At 45.4% G+C, this 23,975-nt stretch overlaps 1 protein-coding gene across 1 annotated transcript; it reads left to right on the top strand.

The window, feature by feature from the left end:
• Window positions 1-429: 429 nt before the first annotated feature.
• Window positions 430-22,691, top strand: LOC306891594 (ATP-binding cassette sub-family F member 2-like; the record flags this gene model as incomplete). The annotated part of the gene is given in 14 exon segments (XM_079451961.1): window positions 430-537; window positions 539-581; window positions 661-802; window positions 5,768-5,868; window positions 5,990-6,172; window positions 6,534-6,705; window positions 6,916-7,011; window positions 7,310-7,412; window positions 9,159-9,254; window positions 9,358-9,492; window positions 21,387-21,476; window positions 21,885-21,995; window positions 22,117-22,179; window positions 22,359-22,691. Coding segments are annotated over 14 exon segments (1,776 nt in total).
• Between the last annotated feature and the right edge of the window lie 1,284 nt (window positions 22,692-23,975).

Genomic DNA, 23,975 nt, shown 5'->3' with positions numbered 1-23,975 from the left:
CCAGTGGTGAGCAAAGAGTTGATGATGTGGGTCAGAACAGGCACAACTGCTGGAGAGATGGCTTGGAGGAGATGGGTGGGGATGGGATCCAGTGGACAGGTGGTAGGGTGGTTGGAACCAATGACCTTGGAAACATCATCTTCAGACAGAGGAGAAAAGGCGGGGAGCACACACATGTCAGGGTTGTGGGCGGGTTCAACGGGTGGTGGGATGGATCATAACGCATCCCATAAACCTACTTAATAATAGTCATAAACGGCATGCACTTAGTTGTGCACGTGAATAAACGCAAGTAACATTACACACGATCGTTGAACTAACTGTCCTGTAAACTATAAGGTGAATGAGTGATTCTAACCAACTGCCTAACTCCAATCTGTTTGTGCTTTAGATTTTCGGAAGCGTGGTGTTCCTGGGATCAGTTCAGAAATGCCGTCAGATCTAGCGAAAAAGAAGGCAGCAAAGAAGAAAGAAGCAGCCAAAGCCCGCCAACAAAAGCCCGGCGCAAAGAAAGGAGATGAAGTTGACGAGGATTTGGGGAAAACCTGAAGTTCAGCAGAATGGAGCAGCCGACTTCAACGGTAAGATATTCAGGTCACTCTTGATCTATTGTTTGATACTTGAAATTATCTCACGAGTTCTCCTTTTTCTTATTTACAGGGGTTGCCAGTTTGACAAGGGAGTTGGATGAGTTTGAGCTGAAGAAAGTGGAGGCAAGGGCAGTGACCGGTGTGCTGTCATCTCATCCGAACAGCACTGATGTGCACATCAACATTTCCCTTTCTGTTGGTCTCTCGACGTTGTGTCGGACCGACAGATGGGGTTCGCCCCTGAGAACCTATCATCTTCTGACTATTTTGAAAAGGCCAATGAAATTGGCGAATGAAATTTGCATCCGGGTATAAAAGGGGAGTCGGCGTGCTCATTCATTCACCTTTTGTTCTTCGGAGCCTTCGCATCTGATGACATTCTTCGAATTGCCGAATTCTACGACGCGGTGCAGCGGAGATTCCCCTGGGCGTCCTGGCAGTTCCAGAGGTATTTTTCTAAAAGAGCAATTTCCTCAGCGTGGCATTGCCCGCTGATCTCTTGGGTGCAGTTCGGGGGTCCAACCACAGTGGCAGCCTCGTGGATTCGTCCTGCCCGCACTGCGAGACGTTCAGACGTTGCGTCACTGCGGGCGGATGGCTATTCAGACGTTGCTTCACGGTGGCTGTGTTCTGTAAGATCCAGCCAACACCTCGTTTGCTTCCCGTTCTGTGACCGCAGCGGCTACGGCCCTGCCGTCAGCGGCGGCGAGCAGCGAGGGCGATATGGGGATTATCGTGAGCGTTAATCCGTCAGCTGGCCGGCTCGCGGACCGCTCGCGCCCCGTCTCGCTTGTTTAGCAGTTCCCCAAGGAATGGGCCTAAGCCATCTTATTCCTCAGCCACGCGCTCGGACTCGAGCCGTGGAGATGAGGTGTCTCTTGCAACATCGGAGCGCGACCTGCTGACATCAGACTCTGGCGATTCCCTGAAGCTCCCTCCCTCGGGAGGTCGAGCACAGGTGAGAGCAGACGTCAAGATGTCAGCCATGCTCGCTGGGACCGCCGTGAGTGTCGGATTGCGGTGCGCCGCAGCCCTGGCGCTCGCGGCTGGGTACTTCGCACATTGGGCCCGGGCGCGACTCCAAGCCGTGCCCGGCTCTAGTGCCAAGTTTTACCGAGCTGCATAAGGAGTTCAGTAAGACCTGGAGCGCCCCCTTCGGCGCGCTTCCGTCTAGCTGACTCTATCGCCCTCTCTTCCTTCGGGGCGGGGAGGCGGCTAGGGACTATGTCAATGCATCCTGGGTGGAGCATGCAGTCGCGGGTATCCGCAGACGGCGGCCATCTGGGGAACTTGACCTAGACTCACCGTCCAGGGCATGTAAGGTCTCGACATCTCTGGTGTTGAGGCTGGCAGTGCCGTGGGCCAAGCTGCCACCACTCTTACGCCCTGGCCATCCTGCAGGCCAGGGCGCTAAAGAGCGCCCCACGGGGTAAGACCGACCCAAGTAGTGCCGCCGCCGACTGGCCCTCCGGGGACCACGGTGGCAGCGCAGGCTGGGTCGGACGATGTCCACATCAGTGGCCCGGAAAGACGCCTCTGACTCAATCTTGCGCAGATGGGCGATGTCGAGAAAGGCCACTTTCCCGACTCCCCTCTCGCAAGGTCGGCTGATTGGTGGCGCTGTCAAGGACTGCTCCAGCAGCCTTTTGACAGTGTAGAAACAGACCGGCCTGCTGTGACCCGGCCGCCTTTCGGCCGTCGAGGTCTCGCACGTGGTCTGCCCCCAGCAGCCTCGGCCTTCTCCAGCATCGACTCCGGTTCTGGTGCCCCCGCAGGTGGCCCCCCGGAGGAAGACGTCGAGAGAAGGACCACTTAGAGAGATCGAACCATCGGGCCCGACCCAGCATTGGTAGCTGGACGGTCGGACTGGGGCGGTCCCTGCCGCGTCCCAACACCTTCTGGGCCCCATCGGGGGCCTAGTGCCCGCCTTCTCACAAGGAGAGGTCTCTCTCTGGGTCCCACTTCAGCCGCTCTCACCCTCTGAAAGATGGTGTTCGGCAACTCGACGTTGCGTCGTGGCGGCACGCAATGGCGAGTATAAAGCAGCCCTCAGCACTCTCGCTTCGACGGTGCGTCGAGCTGCGCAATCGCCTGGCAGGTGATTTGGCGGAGCTGTTCCCCCCGGGTGGGACCAGCACTGCTAGTCATTGAACCTACCCCCGCGGGTTGATGAAGCAAATCGTAGCCCCCCCGTGAGGTCCCTGGGTGCTTGGTTAGCATTTCAAACCATCACGGTGGCTGGGAGTGTGGTCCGTCTCGGCATTCGATCCAGTTCGCCAGACCTCCGCCGGACTTCGGGCATCCTCTTACCTCAGCAGAGGCAGGGATGTTCCCGTGCTCCAGGCCAGGGCTGCCACCCCTCTGGCGAAGGCGATCGAACCGTTCCCTCGGCCGAGATGTCCAGTGGCGTCTACAGCCGCACTTCATCATCCCCAAAACCAGGGGTCGCTGCATACCTTGAGCAGCACCTTGCAGGGTGCCGTTCAGGAAGCGCGTCCTGGTGTCTGTCAGACGCCAGGAGTGGTTCATGACAACTGACCGCATACTCTCGTGTCCAGTTTCCCTCGGCACCGTCGAGGGGCTGGCATGTCAGTAACGGGTCAGCCGGGAAAAAGAGCAGCTCTCCCTGGCGCAGAGCTCCCCTTTTCCTGGTAGAGAACTCAACACTGTCTCAATGACGGGCTCACAAGCACGCACAGTCAGTGCTGAGCTGCTTGAACTTTCAGGCAGCAGCCAGCTGGCCCCTGAAATCAGTTTCAGAGGGTCCTGGGCATGGTGTCCTCGGGGGTGGCCTGTCCCCCTCGGGTTGACGCACATGGGACCGCAACAGCACTGACTACAGAGTTAAGTTCCCTGGAGAGCGTGGCGCACTGGCAGTAGGCGTATCGTCATTACGCCTGATGCCGTCGCATCCTAACCCCGAGCAGGTCTTGAGGCCGGTCGTGGTAACGACAGACGCCTCCCTATGGGGTGCGGGTGCGGTGTGCAACGGGTGCGCAGTGTCGGGTCGCTGGATGGGCCCCCGCCTGCGTTGGCAGATCACTGCCTTCAAGTTGCTAGCTGTCCTGCTTGCACTGATGAGGCTCCGGCCTCTCGTGCAGAGCCAGCATACTGGCCTGGACAGCACGACCGGCGTAGCGTAAAACCTTAGGGTAGCATTCGCTCGCTGCAGTCATCGCAACTCGCCCAAACGCCTCCTCCCGTGGAGACAGCAGGTGGCAAAGCCCCTGCATGTCACATGCCCACCGGGTGTCCTGAACCAGACAGCCAAGCGCTCTCTCGTCAGTTGACACCTCGTGGGAAGTGACGACTCCACCACTGTGGGCCGGCTTGGGTGTGGTTTGGGCGGGCACAGGTGGACCTGTTGCCTCCCTGAACAACACCCAGTACTGCTGGGCACTCCCTGGTCGAGGCCCCCCCCCCTCGACACGGAGGCCCTAGCGCACAGCTGGCCGTGGGACAAGCGGAACTACGTGTCCAGTAAGCGCATTGCGCCTCTACTCGAACCACACGGAGGGCTTCAAGGCCCTGAGCAGCTCTTGTCTGTTTTGGAGGTCAGCAACGGGAGTGCTGTCTCCGAGGAGAGTTGTCGCGCTGGATCGCACACGCCGTCACTACGGCGTGCCGATCCTAGCCCGTGCCAAGTTTGAGTGACGGTACACTCCGCTCGGGGTGTGGCCTCCTCGTGGGCATCGGCTCAGTGCGCCTCTCTGGCAGACATCTGTAGAGTTGCGGGTTGAGCTACGCTATACCTCGCAGATGCTTGCAACCTCTGTGGGGATTTGGCAGCTTGAGTCTTGCCAACAGGTGAGACCAGCAGTCGTAGGGCGTACGCCTGCGCATAGCGCCATTCCCCTTCTTAGGTGGATCAGTGCCCTATGGGCTGCCTCCCTTCTTTCCCCAAGGGTGAAGAATAGGCAGTCCGTCCATCCATCAATAAGCACTCAGGGCGGCGGACTCGGCGGAGCAGCCCTGCCGCCTATGGCCGGGTATCAAGCTGAGTTATTACATATAGCTCTAACCGGACCTAGTGCCCCACACGTAGCAACCCCCCACTAGGGTGGTTCCGTCTGAGATGTCGTCATGAGATGGTTCCCCGCGTGGCAACCCATGACCTCCCCCAGGTGGACATCCACCTTGCGGCATTCCGCACATACCTCCCATGAGTTCTCCCCATTTGGTGAGACCATGTTGGTGTCTCCACTGTATTCCCCCCTATGGTGGGAAGTGGTCTCCGTAGCGCACGTCCATATTGAGGGAACAGCGCTTACCCAGTAGCCCTACGGTACCGGACGGCTTCTCGTTTAGAGAACAAGGCCTCCGTCTGTGGTGGCCAAGGGCAGGGGCTACTCATCTTTGCCAAAAGCTCTGGGAGCCCCTGCCTGCCCACTGGAAGGTTACAAATTTCGTGATAGCGCTCACGCGTGGCTCGCCCAGACCGGTCAACGTCGCTTCGCTAGAGATTGTGACCCGGCTTAGTGCTGTGGCGTTTTCAATAGGAACCCCATCTGTCGGTTCGACACAAAGTCTAGAGACCGACAGAAAGGGAACGTCTCGGTTACGTATGTAACCTCTGTTCCCTGATGGAGGGAACGAGACGTTATGTCCCTCATGCCACAACATTAGCCGTCCGCTGCAGCGATCGTGAGATGCTCTCAGGCTCCTCAGCACAAAAGGTGAATGAACCGAGTCAGCAGACTCGGTTGCCATCTTTAAAAAACGCCTAAAAACGCATCTCTTCCGTCAACACGTCACTGATTGAGTTTTCCTAATTCTCTTCTCTTTCCTTCTTTTAAAAAAATAAAAATAAAAAAACCCTTACTAACCTCACTATTCTTAGCTTTTTATACTGTGCTAGGCTTTAATGGACTAGTTTGATGCACTTATGTATTTTGTTGCCTATGTTGTTATAATTGCTTCTAATGTTTCCTCATCTGTAAGTCGCTTTGGATAAAAGCGTCTGCGAAAAAATGACTAAATGAATGAGCACGCCGGCTCCCGTTTTATACCCGGATATCCGGGGGCGGAGCCCGGCATGCAAATTTAATTCGCCAATTTCATTGGCCTTTTCAAAATAGTCAGAAGATGATAGGTTCTCAGGGGCGAACCCCATCTGTCGGTTCGACACAACGTCTCGTTCCCTCCATCAGGGAACAGAGGTTACATACGTAACCGAGACGTTTGTCTCTCACATTTCACGGACAGGAGCTGCTCACGGACACTAGTTTGGAGCTCAACTCTAGTCGTCGCTATGGTCTTATCGGGCTCAACGGAACTGGTAATGTGCTTTTGGATGGCCGTATTAAGGATTTGATTTATGGTTGTTGCAGGGTAATGCTGCATGGCAGGGTTTTCTATTGGTTGATGCTGACTTGCAACAAACTTTCATTTTTGTGCAGGAAAATCAATGCTGTTGTCGGCGATTGGCCACAGAGAGGTGCCCATTCCAGAGCACATTGATATTTACCACCTTACCCGTGAGATGGCACCCAGTGAAAAGACTGCGCTGCAGTGTGTGATGGAGGTCGACGAGGAGAGGATTAGGCTGGAGAGAGAGGCTGAGAGACTTGCTCATAAAGATTGTGAGTTTCAGCTATGTTGATGCCAATTTCTTTCTGTAATACCTTTTTAAGCATGCGGTCATTTTTTTACAATGACATTTCATAGTTTACCTGTATGAACAACATGTTCCATGTACTAAAAATAATAGAATTGTAATTGTCAGGTCTACTTGAAACTTTCCACGTTTTCATAGGAACTGATTTTGTAACAGCTTCCTTTCCTAGGCGTGGTACATGAAGCATCTTAGCTTGAAAAGGCTCCTTAATTCTGTACAGTTTAAGGAATCTCTGGGCTAAGGCACAAATAGCGTACACATTTTTAATTAGTGTGATGATATATGAGCTGTACGTTTTTCTAAGTTTGCATTCACTCTCTTTTTAGCCAATTGCGAGAAGCTGATGGAGCTGTATGAGCGTTTGGAGGAGCTGGATGCTGATAAAGCTCAGATGAGGGCCGCACGGATCCTCAACGGCTTGGGCTTCACGACCGCCATGCAGCATAAGAAACTCAAAGACTTCAGCGGTGGCTGGAGGATGCGCGTCGCTCTCGCTCGGTAAACAGAAACGTAGCATTTTTTTTTAGATTCAGGGAGATGATGTAACAAAAGGCCGAATGAAGCACAGTTGCCTTGTGCTAACTGTGCAATGACAAAAACTGTCCGAAGCGTTTTTCTGATCGCTCTTAGAACTTTGTGTCTGTGTATTTTTTGTGTTTGTTAATGAAGAGGTTTGCGTTTCATCACTTGTTTTTGTTTGTCTATCAGTGCACTGTTTCTCAAACCGTTCATGTTGCTATTGAATGAGCCAACTAACCACCTGGACTTGGATGCTTGTGTGTGGCTTGAAGAGGAACTCCGAGAGTAAGTTTTATTTTTAGCACAACGCCTGTTTGTGAACACCGAATGTTTATTGTGGGTTGCTGTTGATGACATGATGTAAACAAAAGGCCGAATTGTAGCTCTTTTGTCTCAGTACGGATAGAGCATTGACAAAAACTAGACCGAAGCGTTTAGCTGATCCATCAACACAACCGATTTTGCTTTTTAAATGTTTATGCACTTACTCAGTTTATCATTCCAGGTATTTTGGAATGCAGTGTTTTACTAAAGTGACTTTAATGTGCCGGTCGCTTTCTGCTGTTTCTTTTCATTTTCTTAGGTTCAAAAGAATTTTGGTTTTGATATACCACTCTCAGGACTTCCTCAACGGCGTTTGTACCAACATTATTAATCTGCACCAATGCAAGCTGAAATATTACACGGTATGGACACCAAAACTTTTACAGTTACGCTGTGCTTTTTGATGTTATCTTTCGCCACAAATTTGAGTTTTATTTCGGGATGTTCCGATCCACCATTTTTGCTTCCGCTACCTGAGATTTAGTATTGGCTGATACAAAGTACCGATCCGATACTGTGGTAAAACAGCGTAACGTTTACTTGGTGAATAATTTCCTAACCTTGTAAAATAAATAACACGTTATTTGTTTAATTAAATGATGTTGAAAGAAAAAAGTTCTTAAATTGCGACAATTTAAAAAAGCAATAAGTTATAATTATAACCTATCAACAAACAAGATAAGCATTCATCATGCATGTTGTTTTATTTACAAAGCAATGTGTGGAAGCATGAATAGCGTTTGGAAAAGCGAAATAGAAAGCAATGGACAAAGTATTACAGAACGAGTAGGCTACTGAAGAATGCATTTGATCTTGCGTAGAGCGAATAAACAAGCCGCTAATAAAGCAGACTGCCCACATTAGCTATTTATAGAACCTACACAGGATGAACACTCCTGTGATTATGATGTTACTATTATTTCACATGTTTTTGTTGAGGAAATGCATGCATTACGCTCTTGGGAAAGTCTGTTCAATATTTGTAAACCATAAATCCATCTGAAGAATCTGCGCCAGCTCTGCAAGGACACACAGATAACATGCCAAGCGATCACGGTTATCAAAGCGTTTTTTTGTGATGAACATTATAATCAAAGAAATTTCAGCGTCAAGATGAAGTAATTGTTAAAATTACTGTATGTAGCTTTAGATCATTATCTACCTTTGCATTTTATAGCTGCCTTCTGCACTTCCGTCTGTATTTTCCACATTGCGGCAATAAGAAACCAATGCTGTATAGTTAAGCATTGCTCCAGTGAATTATTATAATTATTAATATACCACTTTGATGTGACCGTTTGCGTAAAACCTAACATTTTCCTCATTCAAAACATCCCACAACTTGTCTTTCAAGAGGTCATTTCTGAGCACGCTGCAATTGGCACAAAGGAAACACATGCTAGATCTGGCATAAAATTAAAATATTTAATTCCTCAGCATTATTAATTGTTTTTATAATTGTATTTGTTCAAACAGTGTTTTAGTATGTTTAAAATCTTTTAAAACAAAACATTAAAATGAATGTCATTTGAATTATAACATTTTGTGTAATTTATTTCATGTAATCGATTGTTGATTTCAGTGTGTACTAGGAGCTGTACCATTTAAACGACTAGTCTTGCACATCCCTGAAATAAATTGAAACAAAATCTCTTTTTAACGGTTTAGTTTATAACGTGATCTTTGGGATGAAATCTCAGTTAAATATATAGTATAATTAAGTTTTATCACCACCCCTCGGAACATTTACTCAACATATATTGCAAAAAACAGTGGAACTTGTTGGCATAGCTGTTGTAAAATACCTCTAAATTGCAGATGTTGTTGCTGGCTCCATGCTGTTCGCTGCATATGTTAGCTTGTTCACCTGCATACAGAGCCCGTTGCTAGCGTGTAATGTCACACACAGCGTAGCATTGCTGCGCGAAAGAGTTTTACGAGCTAGAATCTCCGTAAACATTAACATCGCCTAGCAAAAATTTGATATCAGATCGGGCCAATTGTCACCAATACCGATCTAGAATTTTATTCACTAAAATTCACGGATACCGATATAAAAATCGGAGCCTCCCTAGTTTTAATTTTGTAAATCTTGTTTTCTTATGAAGGGTAATTATGACCAATATGTGAAGACTAGAGAAGAACTAGAAGAGAACCAGATGAAACGGTTTAATTGGGAGCAGGACCAGATCACGCATATGAAGGCAAGTCTTTTCTAAGCATTACACAATATTCTTATGTGCATTGTCCAAATTTCTCACCAAGTGACATCGTGTGGTCATTTAACCTTGGCTTGTTCATCCTCAGAACTACATTGCTCGGTTTGGTCATGGCTCTGCTAAGCTAGCCAGACAGGCCAAGAGCAAAGCAAATACTCTACAGAAAATGGTCGCCTCAGGTCTGACTGAGCGTGTTGTGATGAACATTTCTTCAATGTTCTGCGTGTTCAGAATTGGAGAGAGGCCAGTCAAAATAAAATCTTGAAGTTTATTGATCAGAAGATTCAAAGTACAGCTGGGTGGGTTGCCTCAGACTCAGTCTTACAAGAGAACTGAAATCTTTACAAGAACCGACCACGAAAAACACTTTTACATGGTAATTTATAATATTTATGGTATCTTTTCTTAGTCCGAGAAGATGATGTCCTTTCTCGGCCGTGAATTCCTGGGAACACGTCCAATCCGCTTTCTCTCCTTTGTTCTGCCTCAGCCAACCAGCTCACACTGCTTGTCCCGACTATTTGTGGAGCATCACACGTAACTCCATACCTCACCAAATTCTGACGAGCTCTGCGTAATCTGATCTTTACACACACACACATGTTATTTTGGTACAGAAAGTTTACTTCAAATAAGTCCTTTGGTTAACTCACACATATTATGCACAGTTAATGATCAATAATGAAATCATAAAGCATATTAAATGTAAAAGCATGTTTAAACCACAATAAAAATCACAATAAAAATCCTCCAGTCCCTCTCTTGACCACTGAAAGTGGTCATACATCATCACAATCATCGTTATCTTCCTCATCTAGGAAGTGGTCGCCAGACAATAGAGGCATGGTATATTTTGGAGGGGTTAGATCTGTTTTTTCTATTGCCGCTAATATTAATCGGTTACATAGTGATCTGATACAGGGAATACAACAGCATCCACATGAGACCAAAATACCTACAAATACAGCTATTTGTCATGAACAGGTAAGGGAAGAACCCAATTGCAGGCAGACACGGGGATGAAGGGGTTAACAAAAACGTTTAATTATAAATAACAAGAACAAAACAAAAACCCACGAGGGGGTAAAACAAGACAGGATAAATAATAATGACACTAGGACATGGACTAACTAGACTGAGGTAAATAAACACTAGGACAAACTCAACACAACTAGACTCACTAAACACGAGGTAACAAGAATTAGACGAAGGCACAGTAGTATTGACATCCAACTTACAGACTGGGTACAAAATACAATGAACGAGCACAGGACAATGAACACGAGGATGCTTTAAAGGGAGACAGACAGAGGATAATTAACAAGGGTCAGGTGCGGGTACTGAAACACTCAGGGAAGGTTAACGAGACAAAAGGGCAGGAACACTGATGAGACACGAGAAAGCACATGGCTTTCTCACACAAAACCCAAGGCCATGCCATGACTCCGCCGCAAGACAAAGAATAAACATGACATGATAGCGGAATCATGACACTATTGATACCACAATCGACATTTTACTGATTTCCATTTGCCTAGTGCCTTGTCAAGCCAATCTCCAATAGGATTATTCACTCCTGAATGTTCCTTCATTTCGATAGACAAAGTTTTCAATTCTTCCAATGACCTCGTTACTGATCCGTCTGGGGCAGTATTATTGGGAATGTACGTACAACAAAGATCACCAGCATTACACATACTCCTCCCTTTTCTGCCAATAACATGTCCAGAGCCATACGGTTCTGGATGGCCATCAATGAGGTTGGTGCAAGTTGCTCCGCTAAACCATCTACGGCATCTCTTGTCATATTTGCTAATCTCATCACATTATAATGCACATAATTAATCCTATCTACATTCTTGTTCGGGGTGACTGGAAAAATAGCAGCTATTATTGGTATATTCTCAAAACCTGCTGCCACTTGGTTCGCTATCTTATATTCATCTGGTACACCTCGTGGAATTCCTATCGCAACGATATACGTGGGACTATTTACTCAGGTATCCAAGTAAACAATCTTCGATCTCCACAATAATAATACAAACCTGCCCTACCCCACATACCTATTTTAGTTCCATTATCTACTATTATCTGATCACACCACTCCTTGTTTATCTCCCCCAGGTTGCTAGTTGGTGATTGACGTTCAATATCATAGCAAGTATAATTTGCTTGCTTTGGTGTAAACGGACCTGCCCGTGAAAGATTGGTTATTGGTGGAAATATTGCTGCTAGTGTGGTACAATTTGCTGGACTGGCCATCCGTGTCAATGCCAACATACACTCATAACCCCACGTATCGTTTTGGTACAACGGGGCTGGTTCAATATATAAATGGGGTCTTGCATTAACACATCCTACACAATCATCTAAGCTCTGTTCTCTGGCTGTGGTAATTATCCATTCCAGCCACAAATTATTTTCCCCATATCCTGTGGCTCTTTCTATCATATCTTCTGGTTTTAACATGGTGTAATCTATCTCTACTACCCCATTCTTTTGTTCTACCGATAATGGCTCAGCTACTGTCCCATTTCTTTTCTCCTCAGGTGAACTGTCCACAACAAATTTTATTACTGCTTTTTTATCTGTTCCTTGCATGTGCACCCCCCATTATAAGGAAAAACTCCCCTGTATAATTGGCTGATCATGTTCTGGTGGATATTGAAAGGGTGAGTGGATTTTGGCTTGTACTGTAATCTCTTTGCATTTTAAAATCAAATTTTGCCGAGGTACGGGTCCAAAGGCTGGGTTCTTTCGGGGTCCAACCACCGGTATATGCTATTACCTTATTCCATGACGGACACCATTCACCCCTATGGGTTTGCCTAGACTGGTACGCCTTACAAACACTGTCCATATTCCCGTCCGTACATACATATACCTCGTACCCCCTCCATGAGCTATTTTCCCCCCGCAATTAATGACAGCGCATAGGTCGAAAGTAAATGATGTGGTCTTACCCCAAACATAGTTAATTACAAGTTGTTCACATGGTAACCTCGTATCGGCTATGGCTCTTTTGTGTCTCGGTTTCGATATGGTGTTGTTGCTTTCCTGACCCTCAGTTAGGCTAAAAATTATTCCTACTACAACTCCTAAGATTAATAGAATCCCCAACTGCTTACAGTTTTCCCACAGCTTCATCTCGTTACCCTCTCTTGGACTTTAAAGGAACAATAAACACACTTAAATTTAAATCGTTAAACACACAGTATACTTAATGGGAATTGGCGATTAAGTTAAAATCACACAAAATTTACCTAATTGTAAGGAATAAATGGTTATACGTTAATGAATATGGCAGTATGCAAATCACAATAGCAATAATGAATATGAAAAATAAAGAATTAGAAAGAAAATTAAGATATAGAGATTATGATAAAAATAAATACGAAAATGTTGATAACCCTTGATTATAATGAGTGTATGGTTATCACTTATCTGTACTCCTGTGAACACCTGTCGCAATATATTCTTGACTTTTTGAAAATCTAATTTGTCCAAACCACATCCTTTTTTTAACTAGATTTTTAATGCCACTGTTGTTGATGCTTGTGTCCCACTTTCTGCTCCACTTTCTGCTCCAGAGATACCCTCCCTCTCTTGGACCTGAGCCCTCAGGTCCACAGCAGTCTCTGACAGTGACCTGTTGGTGGATCACAGTTAACACAAGAAGACAAGTGATACCAGGTGTCGCCCTTGCCAGATAGTCGGACACAATGTGACGTCCTTGCCGTCACATTCAGAGGCTCCGTCCAGCGTGGCTCATTCCACTTCCTTCGAAACTTCTTCAGGCGAACCCACTGTGAACGGGGCTCGACAGGTTCTTCAGCAATGTCAGAGGGAGTCTGCTGAGAGAAATGTTGAATCATAGCAGTCAGTTTGTCAAAATATACACAATGTGAAAGTGGTACACAGGTGTCCGGCTGCAGCGTCGACGGTCCTGGAAAAGATCTACCTGTAAGCAATTCAAAAGGTGTAAAGCCAGTAATCCTGTTGACAGAGGAACGTACAGACATTAGAGCCAACGGAAGAGCTGATAGCCATGATAATTTGGTCTGTGCACAGATTTTAGCCAATTTAAGTTTCAGCGTTAGGTTCATCCGTTCGACCTTACCTTGCGATTCAGGATGATAGACGGCCCCAAACGCATGCGTTAGGCCCAGCGATTTCTCTACGATTTTTAAATGCTCATTTTTGAAATGCGATCCGTTATCTGAACGGATATGCCTGGGAAAACCGTAATTTGGGATGTAATGATTTATGAGACACTTAATGACTGCAGTACTGTCTTCTTTTCCACAAGGAAAAGCCTCAGGCCAACCTGTGAATTGGTCAACTATCACCAACAAATACTGTTTCCCTTGCACCCTATCTACCATGTCTGTAAAGTCAATCACGATTTCCTCTCCTGGGCCTCGCAATGGCAAAAATGTGCCCTTCAACTGTTTTAATGTTATGTTTTTGACAAATGTTGCATGAAAGTACAAAATTGGACACCATAGCTGTCAAAAAAGGATGCCACCAATATTGCAATGTTTTCATCATCTGTTTTGAACTCACGTGCGACACAGTGTGTGCTTGGAGCATGACAGAGCATAACAGGCTCATGGGCAATGCTGGGTGCCATCTGGGGCCTGCCACAGACCATCTGGTGCACACAGGGCCCCATACTCTGTCCACGTTGACAGTTCTTCTGGTGTGCATTTGCCATGTTCGGCCACAAGTGTTTCTCTGCTGAAAGATGGTAACAATTTCACATATGAACAGTCAGTCTGTACCATCATGGCCACCTGATAGCCTGCAGCTGTTTTGGCAGCCAAGTCAGCAGCCTCATTTCCCCGTGCTACCGCACTGTCTCTTTTACAATGGCCCTGACATTTTATGAGAGCAACAGCTGCTGGGATTTTCAATGCATCCAACAGTGCACGTGCTTCTGCGTCATGTGCTATAGGCCTACCAGACGTAGTGACGAACCCACTTCTTTGCCAAACTGCGAGTTTGACATGGACAGCACCCACGACATAAGCTGAGTCACTGTAAATTTTGACTTTACCAGAGCCTGCAAGTTTTAGTGCTTGTGTGACTGCTTGCCTTCTATTTTTTCTGCTTCCCTAGTGGTGTAACCTAAGTCTGTTTGCTGCACAACAGAGTAAGCCGAGAACAAAGAGCCGTCATGAGCTCTGAAACAGCACCAGTCCGTGAATAGTGTAATCACGTCCGAGGCTTCAGGGATAGGGGTTGCAGTTAAGTCCTGGTGAACACGAGATGCCAGGTCAGTGATTGGTGCACAGTCATGTGGTTCCCCTTTGGTGAACAAATCTGCCATGTTAATGCCGTCGTGTTTATATGTTATGTTTGGCGCCATTAGACATTTGGACAGTTTTCTCTGCCTCATTGGTGAAAATGTAAAAGATTCAGGGTTGACAAACGACATGACAGAGTCAGGACCGTTCACTGATGACCCATCACAATGTGTGATGTCTTTTCAATGATCTTTGCCAATCCTGCAACGAACCTGGCACAAGCCGGCTGGCGTTGTTCAATGGCGTCCATTAGGACACTTACATACATGAGCACACGTCTAGCACTAGACTGCTTCTGGAAAAGTACTTTATGTGCGCTATTCCCTGTTTCAGAAACGTCCAGGAAAAATGCCTTGCTGTAATCAGGGCTATGCAGATATGCTGCATGTGACAGCTCCCCTTTCAATTTAATGAACGCAGTTTCTTCTTCAGGGGTCCATGTTAACTTTGCCTGTACATTTCGCATGCCTTGTTCCTTGACCATGTCTCGTAATGGCTTAGTGACCGCTACATACATAGGGATATAGTTTCTGCTGAAACCTGTCAGTCCCAGAAAGGAAAGCATGTCCTTCACATTGTGTGGCTTTGGGTGTGACAAAATGCCATCACGTTGGCGATCAGACAATGTTGTGCCTTGGCCTGTGAATAAACGGCCCATGAAAGTAACAGATGGCCTTTACTAACCTTGAACCCAGACGCATGCAGCTGTCTCAGAATGGCGCCCGTTGCTTTTAAGCAATCTTCGTTGGTTACAGCTGCCAGCAAAAGATCATCAACATACATTATTAGAACACAATCTACAGGTAACACACAATTTATCAGCTGATCTTTCAGGACCTGATTGAATATCCCTGGCGATAAAATAAAGCCCTGTGGAAGTCTGTTATAAGAATATTATCATTTTTGGTAAGTGAAAGTAAGGCACGATTTACATTCTTCTGAGATTGGTATACAGAAAAAAGCGTTGGCCAAATCAATGCATGTGAACCATTGGTGAGCTGGGGTCAAATTTGAGATGGCAGTATATGGGTTTGGTACGGCCATTCTTGGTGTTGCCACCAGGCTGTTTACTCGACGCAGATCATGGACTAATCTATATTTGTTTGTGCCTGGTTTCTTGACAGGAAAGATTGGGGTGTTCCATGGCGATCGCCATGGAATAATGACACCTTTCTCCACTAAACCTTAAACAGTGGGCGCAATGCCTTCCTCTGCCTCCCTTTTGTTAGGATATTGTGGGACCCAAACTGGTTCTGTCGATTTTAACTGAAATGTGACTGGCTCAATGTTACAGAGGCCAACATCCATTGGACCTTGTGACCAGAGGTCGTGCGGCTGGCTGTTAATTAAATGCTCAGCTCCGGGACCATCTGTTAGGTCGCGACCATGGCTTCTTGTAATTTCGAGATGAGTCAATTGGCCCCTGTCAGCCGTTTTTTGTGGTACCCAATATGAATCTGTCATATGCGAATGCAAAACCCCAACAATGCCAGAGGGCTCCCAATCGGTCACCAAGCACAACCTCGTTGTCATAGCTCCTAACTCTCGAGCTTCATGGCCTGGATGCAGTGCCATAGAAATGTGAGGTTCAGCTGTGTCTGCCATTTCATACCATATCTGTTGTTCTGGTGTCAGTGTAATGGGAACTACTACACCCTCTTGTCCTACATATAGGCCATCCCCTGTGAGTGTCCACATTTGGCCCTCAATGTCATGGAACATTTCCTGATATGTGACAGTGTCATTTCGGTCATAAAATAGTGTACAATGCAGGGGGTCGATGGGAGGCAAATAAACAGCTAAGTCTTTGATCCAGGGCCACTGATTCTTATTCAGTGCCCTGGCCCCTGATTGAGAATCATCTAGTTCCACCCAATATGTGTCTGCCATTTCCTGCAAGGGTCCTCCCAACAAAACCTGCTTGTGGCCCTCTCTACTGTGTGCCTGTGAACAGTCGACTTTAGCGCCATCCAGGAACGTGACTATTACACCCTCTGGTGAGCATAAAATATTTGCACCCAATTTAATCAACAAATCTCTGCCCAATAAGGGAACAGGTGCTTTTGTGGAGTACAGAAATGAGTGTGACAGGGACTGATTTGCCACTTTCGTGGTAAGAGGAACAGTAAGATGCCAATGTTCTAACCCTCCAGAGAATCCCATAACTCCAACAGTCTTATCACTTAGGTCTTTGTCAGTGATTGTGCCCCTCGTTACTGTTGAGTATGTTGCTCCGGTATCTACCAAAGCTGTTAGTGGCCTGTTGTTAACCACTAAAATCATGTAAGGCTCAGCCAAACCTTGCATGATTGTTCTCTGTTGGCCTCTTCAACAATCTCCCGCGCCTACCCCCTGGCCACATGTAGGGTGCATGTGCGCCTGAATCGAGTGGGGAGGTGGGTGTTGTTGCTCCGGGTATTTTGGAGTTTGTGGTCCTCTGTCACGAACACTGGACCCACCTCTATGAGGATCCCATCCCCCCGCAGGTGGTCCCATATACTGGCTGTCCCCTGCCATGGGACAATCTCTCCTCCAATGATCAGTCCCCCCACACTGATAACATGCACCCCTTGGGTGCACCCCTCCCCCATTCGGCTTCCCCCTAGCCCATCCGCTATTGCCCCGTGGCCTATACCCTCCCCATGGTTTTATTAATTGGAAATTAGGCACATGTCCTCCCTGAGCATAGCCAAAAGTTTCAGGTGTGACTATGGGAAAAGGTGGGGTCTTTACCCCGGGCTGCTCACAGGACGTTGTGGCATTTGTTTTGGTTTTTTATTGTCTGCCTTAGCCATTTCTAATTGTAGTTTTAACAAGTGTTGCTTTGTCTTTTCTAATTCCTCCTGTTCTTTATCCTGTTTATCGACTGATCTATCAATATGGAACACCAGATGTCTCTCCCACATTTCGTTGCTGGCAACTGGAGTGTCAGGTCTACATTCCATTGCCTGCTTGACACTGTTGGGGGCCCCTGTCATTACAGCAGTTCTAAATATATCACGCGTAATTGGATTACTTAGACTGTTTTCTTCTACCATCTGCTCCCATTCAGCTGCGCATCTGAAATAATAACTTGCTCCAGTCTCACCAGGCTTAATGCGGAACTTAATGTTTTGGTATACGGTTGGGGGTGTTGGAATTTTTTCTCTGAGGGCCCTGGCGATCGCTGTACTGACAGTGGTATACCGTGCGTCATTGGGTTCGTCTTCAAGGTTTGCATCCTTCTCAAACTCTGCCATCTGAAAAACTGTAAAAATTTGGCCCAAAAGGCATCTTATGTCTCCCACCGCCAAGGTGGTGCCGTGTCACAATGCCATCAACTTTGTAAGCCATCTGCCTCCACCAGATGTAATGGGGGGCAATTTTGCCAGCACAGCTGTCATGTCACTATGGCTCCAGGGCTGGTACTTTGGTACCCCTCGGTTGCCCTGTATCAGAGGCATATTAGTTGCCCCTCCTGACATTAGTTGGGCGTTTGGCACATTTACATTTCTTTCATCATACTCACTGCCTGGCCGACACAGAATGTCCCATTGTCTCTCTTGAGGGGGAGTGAATTGACAGACTGGAGTGTATTGACAGGCTGTGGTACGACTCCTAGTACCCTGTGACACTGGGGTAGACATCATAGTTCCTTTAATAACTACGTCCCTACATACCTGCAGTGGCCCTCCATCCTCACTGTTGTAACATGCTCCCTGTCCCTTCATGTCTTTGTCTTTCTCCTCATTGTGTACTACTCATGCTCTTTCGCTTGTTATACTATCCTTTCTTTGTAACGTTTCTTGTCTATTTCCCATTATTTCCAATTGTGCTATCAACACGTTTATTTGATCTTTTAAAACATCTAGATCTGGCATGTCTACCTCAACCCTGGAATCTTTCACATTCAATTGCACTTGCTGTGATGCTGGTACATAGGGCGGTGGCAACAGCTTATTCAAATCAGGATACAAAGGGGCGGTCTCAGTATGACACGAGATGCTGGCCCCTGCACTTCCTGACTCTCTCATCAGTTCTTTCTCTGACTTCTCCGACTGCACATGTTCTGTGCTCTTTTTAGGGGAACTCAAAGCAATTGCAGTCAGCGCAATGCGTGTCCACAAACGTAATTCTTCTCTCAGTTTCTCTTCCTCCTTTTTATGCTTATTTTTCTCTAACCACTTCACATCTTTTCCTCCTTCTACATCTTTGTTTAAACTTGCATGCGCTTTTTCCTCCATTTCCCTGATTTTTGGTGTGATCTTAATCAATACATTATCTGATTCTTTCCATACATTTTCCATACATATCTGACTCCATTTACTTTCCCAAATCTTTCTTTCCTTTTTATGATTTTTCGGCTCCGACTGAGCCATTAGCATATCAACTATTTTTTCCCACTGCATAGCTACCGGAGAACACCCATAAATCACACACTTCCTCTCAAATTCAGACATTTTACACAATAATATTACAGTATACAATACACAATTAATATACACAGTTTAATCGGCTTTTAGCGTATCTTTAGCGTTTTCAAAGGTGTTTCAAAGGATTTCACAATTATCTCATTTTATCATGCCGTGGACTTTATACCAACAGTCATAGGCGGAGTTTGACATTCGAGCCAGGGGGGGCAAAAAAAATAAATCATGTAGCAGCTGGGACCTGGGCTATCAATTGGGGAACACAGCACTAACACATATGGACACAACAAACATGCTAAATAAACACATATATTTATTTTTAACCCAAAGAAGAAGAAAAAACAGTACAACAATACAATCATTCTATTAGTAAACAGGTAAGCCACTTGACTTTGCATCGCATCTTCGGACACAATAAGGATCAACGCAATAAAATGCGGACCACTTTTGTTAAAATATTATCTTCAACCAAAACGAAAAGATTTTTAAAGTTTTTCTTTCCTTTTTTCAAAACACATTGTGGCAATGAGAGCGATTAAAAAATAAGTTATATTTCGCATTTTGTTGTACTTCATGAAACATTTAAAACATTTTGAGACAAGGGGAAAAAATAAAAAAGACGCCATGTGAGAGGCTACAGTATGCATAGATACAAAATTGCCTTTCTCTTATAAGTGTGACAAGACGGAACATTTTCAACTGACAGTCACACAATACTCCCCACTTTTAATTTTTATATCAGTGGGACCCCCGTCCCCATCCCTCAAAAGACAGCATATTGAAAGCAGTGTGTTGAGTTTAAAGCAGTTATTTGGCAGAGAAATCAAATTTACAGACTGCTAGCGGTTGCTGCTGATCCAGAGCTGCTCGGTGTATCCTCCAAGTTCACAGCGGTGTCTGTTTGCCTGTCGTCATCATCGGTTACTGTTGTTTGTGTTGTATCTTTGTTAGATCCAGAAGACTGAATATCTGTGTCATTTGGAGCTCGACGTTTTAAAAATCTCCTTATGTCCATATTTTTGTCCATAGCTAGCTGAGAATCGCTGGATTTACGTTACTTGTCACATGACCCAGAGCCCTGAATTTTTTTTACCAAAGGAGTATATGAAATCAGATGTATTACCTGCCACCATTTAGTTGTTTTGTTTTATTTAAGATATTTATAATATATAATTTTTTTAAAGAATGCAATTATTTTTTTTGTTGAAAAAATGCAATTACCCATTTCAGCCGCCAGGGGGGGCAATGCTCCCCCTGCCCCCCCGCAAACTCCGCGCATGCCAACAGTGTTTTTAAAAATGCCTTTTGGCGTGCAATAAGCCTGGTTACTTATAGGCGTTTCAAAAGTATTTAACAACAACAGTTCTTCTTAACTATCGTGACGCGGGCCTGGTTACCCCGTAATATAAAATAAAAATCGTAACGCGGGCCTGGTTACCCCGTAATATAATATAAAAATCGTAACGCGGGCCTGGTTACCCGTAATATAATATAAAAAATATAATTTTATTCTGATCAACAAATATCACCAATTTCTAATTGGTAATCAATGGTACGGATATACTTCAAACTCAACACATAAATTTGGAATATTCAATCTGCAGAAGTTTGTTTAAACAGGTCTCTGCTTACCTTATCTTATTCTGTCGACAGTGTGTTGTAGTTTAAAAATGTCACGTCCCGATTTTTGGTCAATCCCCGAGTTTTACAATTCTTTTTAAATGCCTTTTTCTCCAATCGCGTCTAGGGTCACCATCTGATGAACATTTCTTCAATGTTCTGCGTGTTCAGAATTGGAGAGAGGCCAGTCAAAGTAAAATCTTGAAGTTTATTGATCAGAAGATTCAAAGTACAGCTGGGTGGGTTGCCTCAGACTCAGTCTTACAAGAGAACTGATATCTTTACAAGAACCGACCACGAAAAACACTTTTACATGGTAATTTATAATATTTATGGTATCTTTTCTTAGTCCGAGAAGCTGATGTCCTTTCTCGGCCGTGAATTCCTGGGAACACGTCCAATCCGCTTTCTCTCCTTTGTTCTGCCTCAGCCAACCAGCTCACACTGCTTGTCCCGACTATTTGTGGAGCATCACACGTAACTCCATACCTCACCAAATTCTGACGAGCTCTGCGTAATCTGATCTTTACTCACACACACATATTATTTTGGTACAGAAAGTTCACTCCAAATAAGTCCTTTGGTTAACTCACACATATTATGCACAGTTAATGATCAATAATGAAATCATAAAGCATATTAAATGTAAAAGCACATTTAAACCACAATAAAAATCCTCCAGTTGTGAATGACAAAGTAAGGAAGAATGCAATAGATTAATCAATGCTAGATATAAAAAAAGAAAATCTCAAACCTTGCCTTAATTGTATTTCTTTCAGACCCTGTCATTTTATTTTCATCCCTGTGGGAAGATCCCCCCCCCTGTCATTATGGTTCAGAATGTCAGCTTCAGATATTCAGAAGATACGGTATGAACCATTTCCACTCCTGTACCTCTTTCATGCATATTTGGATGCATCCTTTGCTGAATTTACATTGTCAGATGTTCATGACTTTTGTTTTCAGTTTTAATTTTTAGCACAACGCCTGTTTGTGAACACAGAATGTTTATTATGGGTTGCTGCTGATGACATGATGTTAACAAAAGGCCGAATTGTAGCTCTTCCGTCAAGCAGTTTGTTCTCAGTACAGATAGAGCATTGACAAAAACTAGACCGAAGCGTTTATCTGATCCATCAACACAACCCATTTTGCTTTTTAATGTTTATGCACTTATCCAGTTTATCATTCCAGGTATTTTGGGGTGCATTATTTAACTGGTGACTTCAACATACTGGTTTGCTTTCAGCTGTTTATTTTCTCCTTTATTTTCATAGCCATTTATTTATAAGAACCTGGAGTTTGGAATTGACTTGGATACACGGGTGGCCCTTGTGGGGCCCAATGGGGCTGGAAAGTCTACTTTGCTCAAGCTTCTAACGGGAGAGGTAATGCACTCTACATAAAACGTGAACTAGAAAACTTCAAGAGCCAAGTGTCGTTCATGTTAAACTTAGGTGTTTTGACTTTGTTTACATTTTCATAATTTATGGAATGATCTTCTTTCAGCTCCTGCCTTCGGATGGTATGATTAGAAAAAACTCCCATGTCAAGATTGGCAGATATCATCAGGTGTGTTGGCCTTGCTGCTTGAATAATAACATTTTATTTGGGTTTGATGGGTTTTTTGCTAATAAAGAAGATGCCACCATCTTCGTTGCCCCGGAGGGCGAGGTCGGTGGTGGCGCAGTTTCTGCATTACCTTTGGGTCGGTCTTCCCTCGTGTAACTCTTTCACTGACGGACCTGCAGGACGGCCATGGTGTGAAGAGCGGGGGCAGCCTGGTCCGCGGCACTGCAAGCTCCCGACACCGGGGTGCCGAGAACCCACAAGCCGCGGACGGGAGGCTAGATCGCCCCCCCAGGTGGGCGGCGTCTGCAGCACAAGTGCACCGCGACGGCACACGCCACCCGGGGTACGTCGACGTACCCCCTAGCTACACCCCCATCGAGGGAAGAGAAATCGCCTCCGAATGCTCGCAGCAGCCCGAGAGCGCATGGCCGACTTTTCGACGTCTGTTTCATCCCGAGCTCAACCTCCCGGGGGAGGGAGCTCCAAGGAATCACGCCAGTGGAAGTCACTGATGAGGGACAGTCCGCTGCACCACGTCGAGAAATCAGCTCTTTTAGAAGGATTGTCATCAGATGCGAAGGCTCCGAAGAACAAAAGGTGAATGAATGCAGCACACCGTCTCCCTTTTATACCCGGATATCATGGGGCGGAGTCCGGCATGCAAATTTCATTCGCCAACTTCATTGGCCTTTTCGAAATAGTCAGAAGATGATAGGTTCTCAAGTCAAACCCCCATCTGTCGGTTCGACACAACGTTGAGAGATGGTTATGGCCATTGTCCGGTTACCATCATTCTTCTAAATATCGTCTTTTATGTTCTGCAGAAGTCATACAGATTTGAAATCATGAGGATTAGTAAACAATGACAGAATTTTAGTTTGAACGATCCCTTTAAGTCCTTACATCAATCTATAACTCACACTTTCTATTTTCAGCTATCATAATACCAAAGTGGGATGATGTGTGGGCATCACAGCCCTGGTGTGTCTGGCTATTACGCTCTTCTGTTTTCAGTCCAGGGTGAGCTCACTTCGTAGTTAATAAACTGCTTCTTCCAAATGAGACATCTGTAGTCTGTTTACTCTAGCCTTGTGTTCTGTCATCTAGGTCGACTTCACCACCTGTCATGGATTACTCTTCTCCCTCATGATGGTGCTAATGATAACTGGCCTTCTGCTTTTCTTCACAGCTCCGTTCGGATATGTAAGCTACATGCAAACCTCGAATAGATATTATTTATGTGGACTTGGGATCATTACTTTAAAGCTGTGTCATGCTCTGACTAACTCAAAAATCTGCCGCCTTTCCAGATACCTTGGCTGCACACTGCTTATGCGGGATTTGGTGCTTTGGTGTTCACCCTGGTTAGTATTTGTAATGATAAGCGCACGACAAAACTACAGTGGATTGTGATAGATTGTCATGTTTATGTTCTTAGAAGGAGATCTGATTTTATTTAATAAATGTATCCGAGTTGGATATACTGTATAAAAGATATGATCTTTTATCAAGCCATTTATTTATATTTTGATATATGTATAGGCTGGGGTTTTAGGGGAATGCCCCCTTAATAGAGGTCTGATTTTTAAATAAAAAAAAAACTACTGACAACATGCAAACAGCAAATGTAATATAACAATTAAAACGCTATACAACAATAAAAATCATGAACAGAAAACAGAGTTACTGACTAAATTAGCCTTTCCATGCTGTTGTCACCTTTTCACTTTTATACCTTATATTTTTAAATTGTTTTCCAATTAAAACGTTGTTCATTACAAAATGTGAACCTGCTT

This window comes from Barbatula barbatula (assembly GCF_947034865.1).
Source record: "Barbatula barbatula genome assembly, chromosome: 3".
NCBI classification, from domain to species: domain Eukaryota; kingdom Metazoa; phylum Chordata; class Actinopteri; order Cypriniformes; family Nemacheilidae; genus Barbatula; species Barbatula barbatula.
Note: the sequence above shows the minus strand (reverse complement) of the source record. Positions and strands in the feature narration are given on the sequence as shown.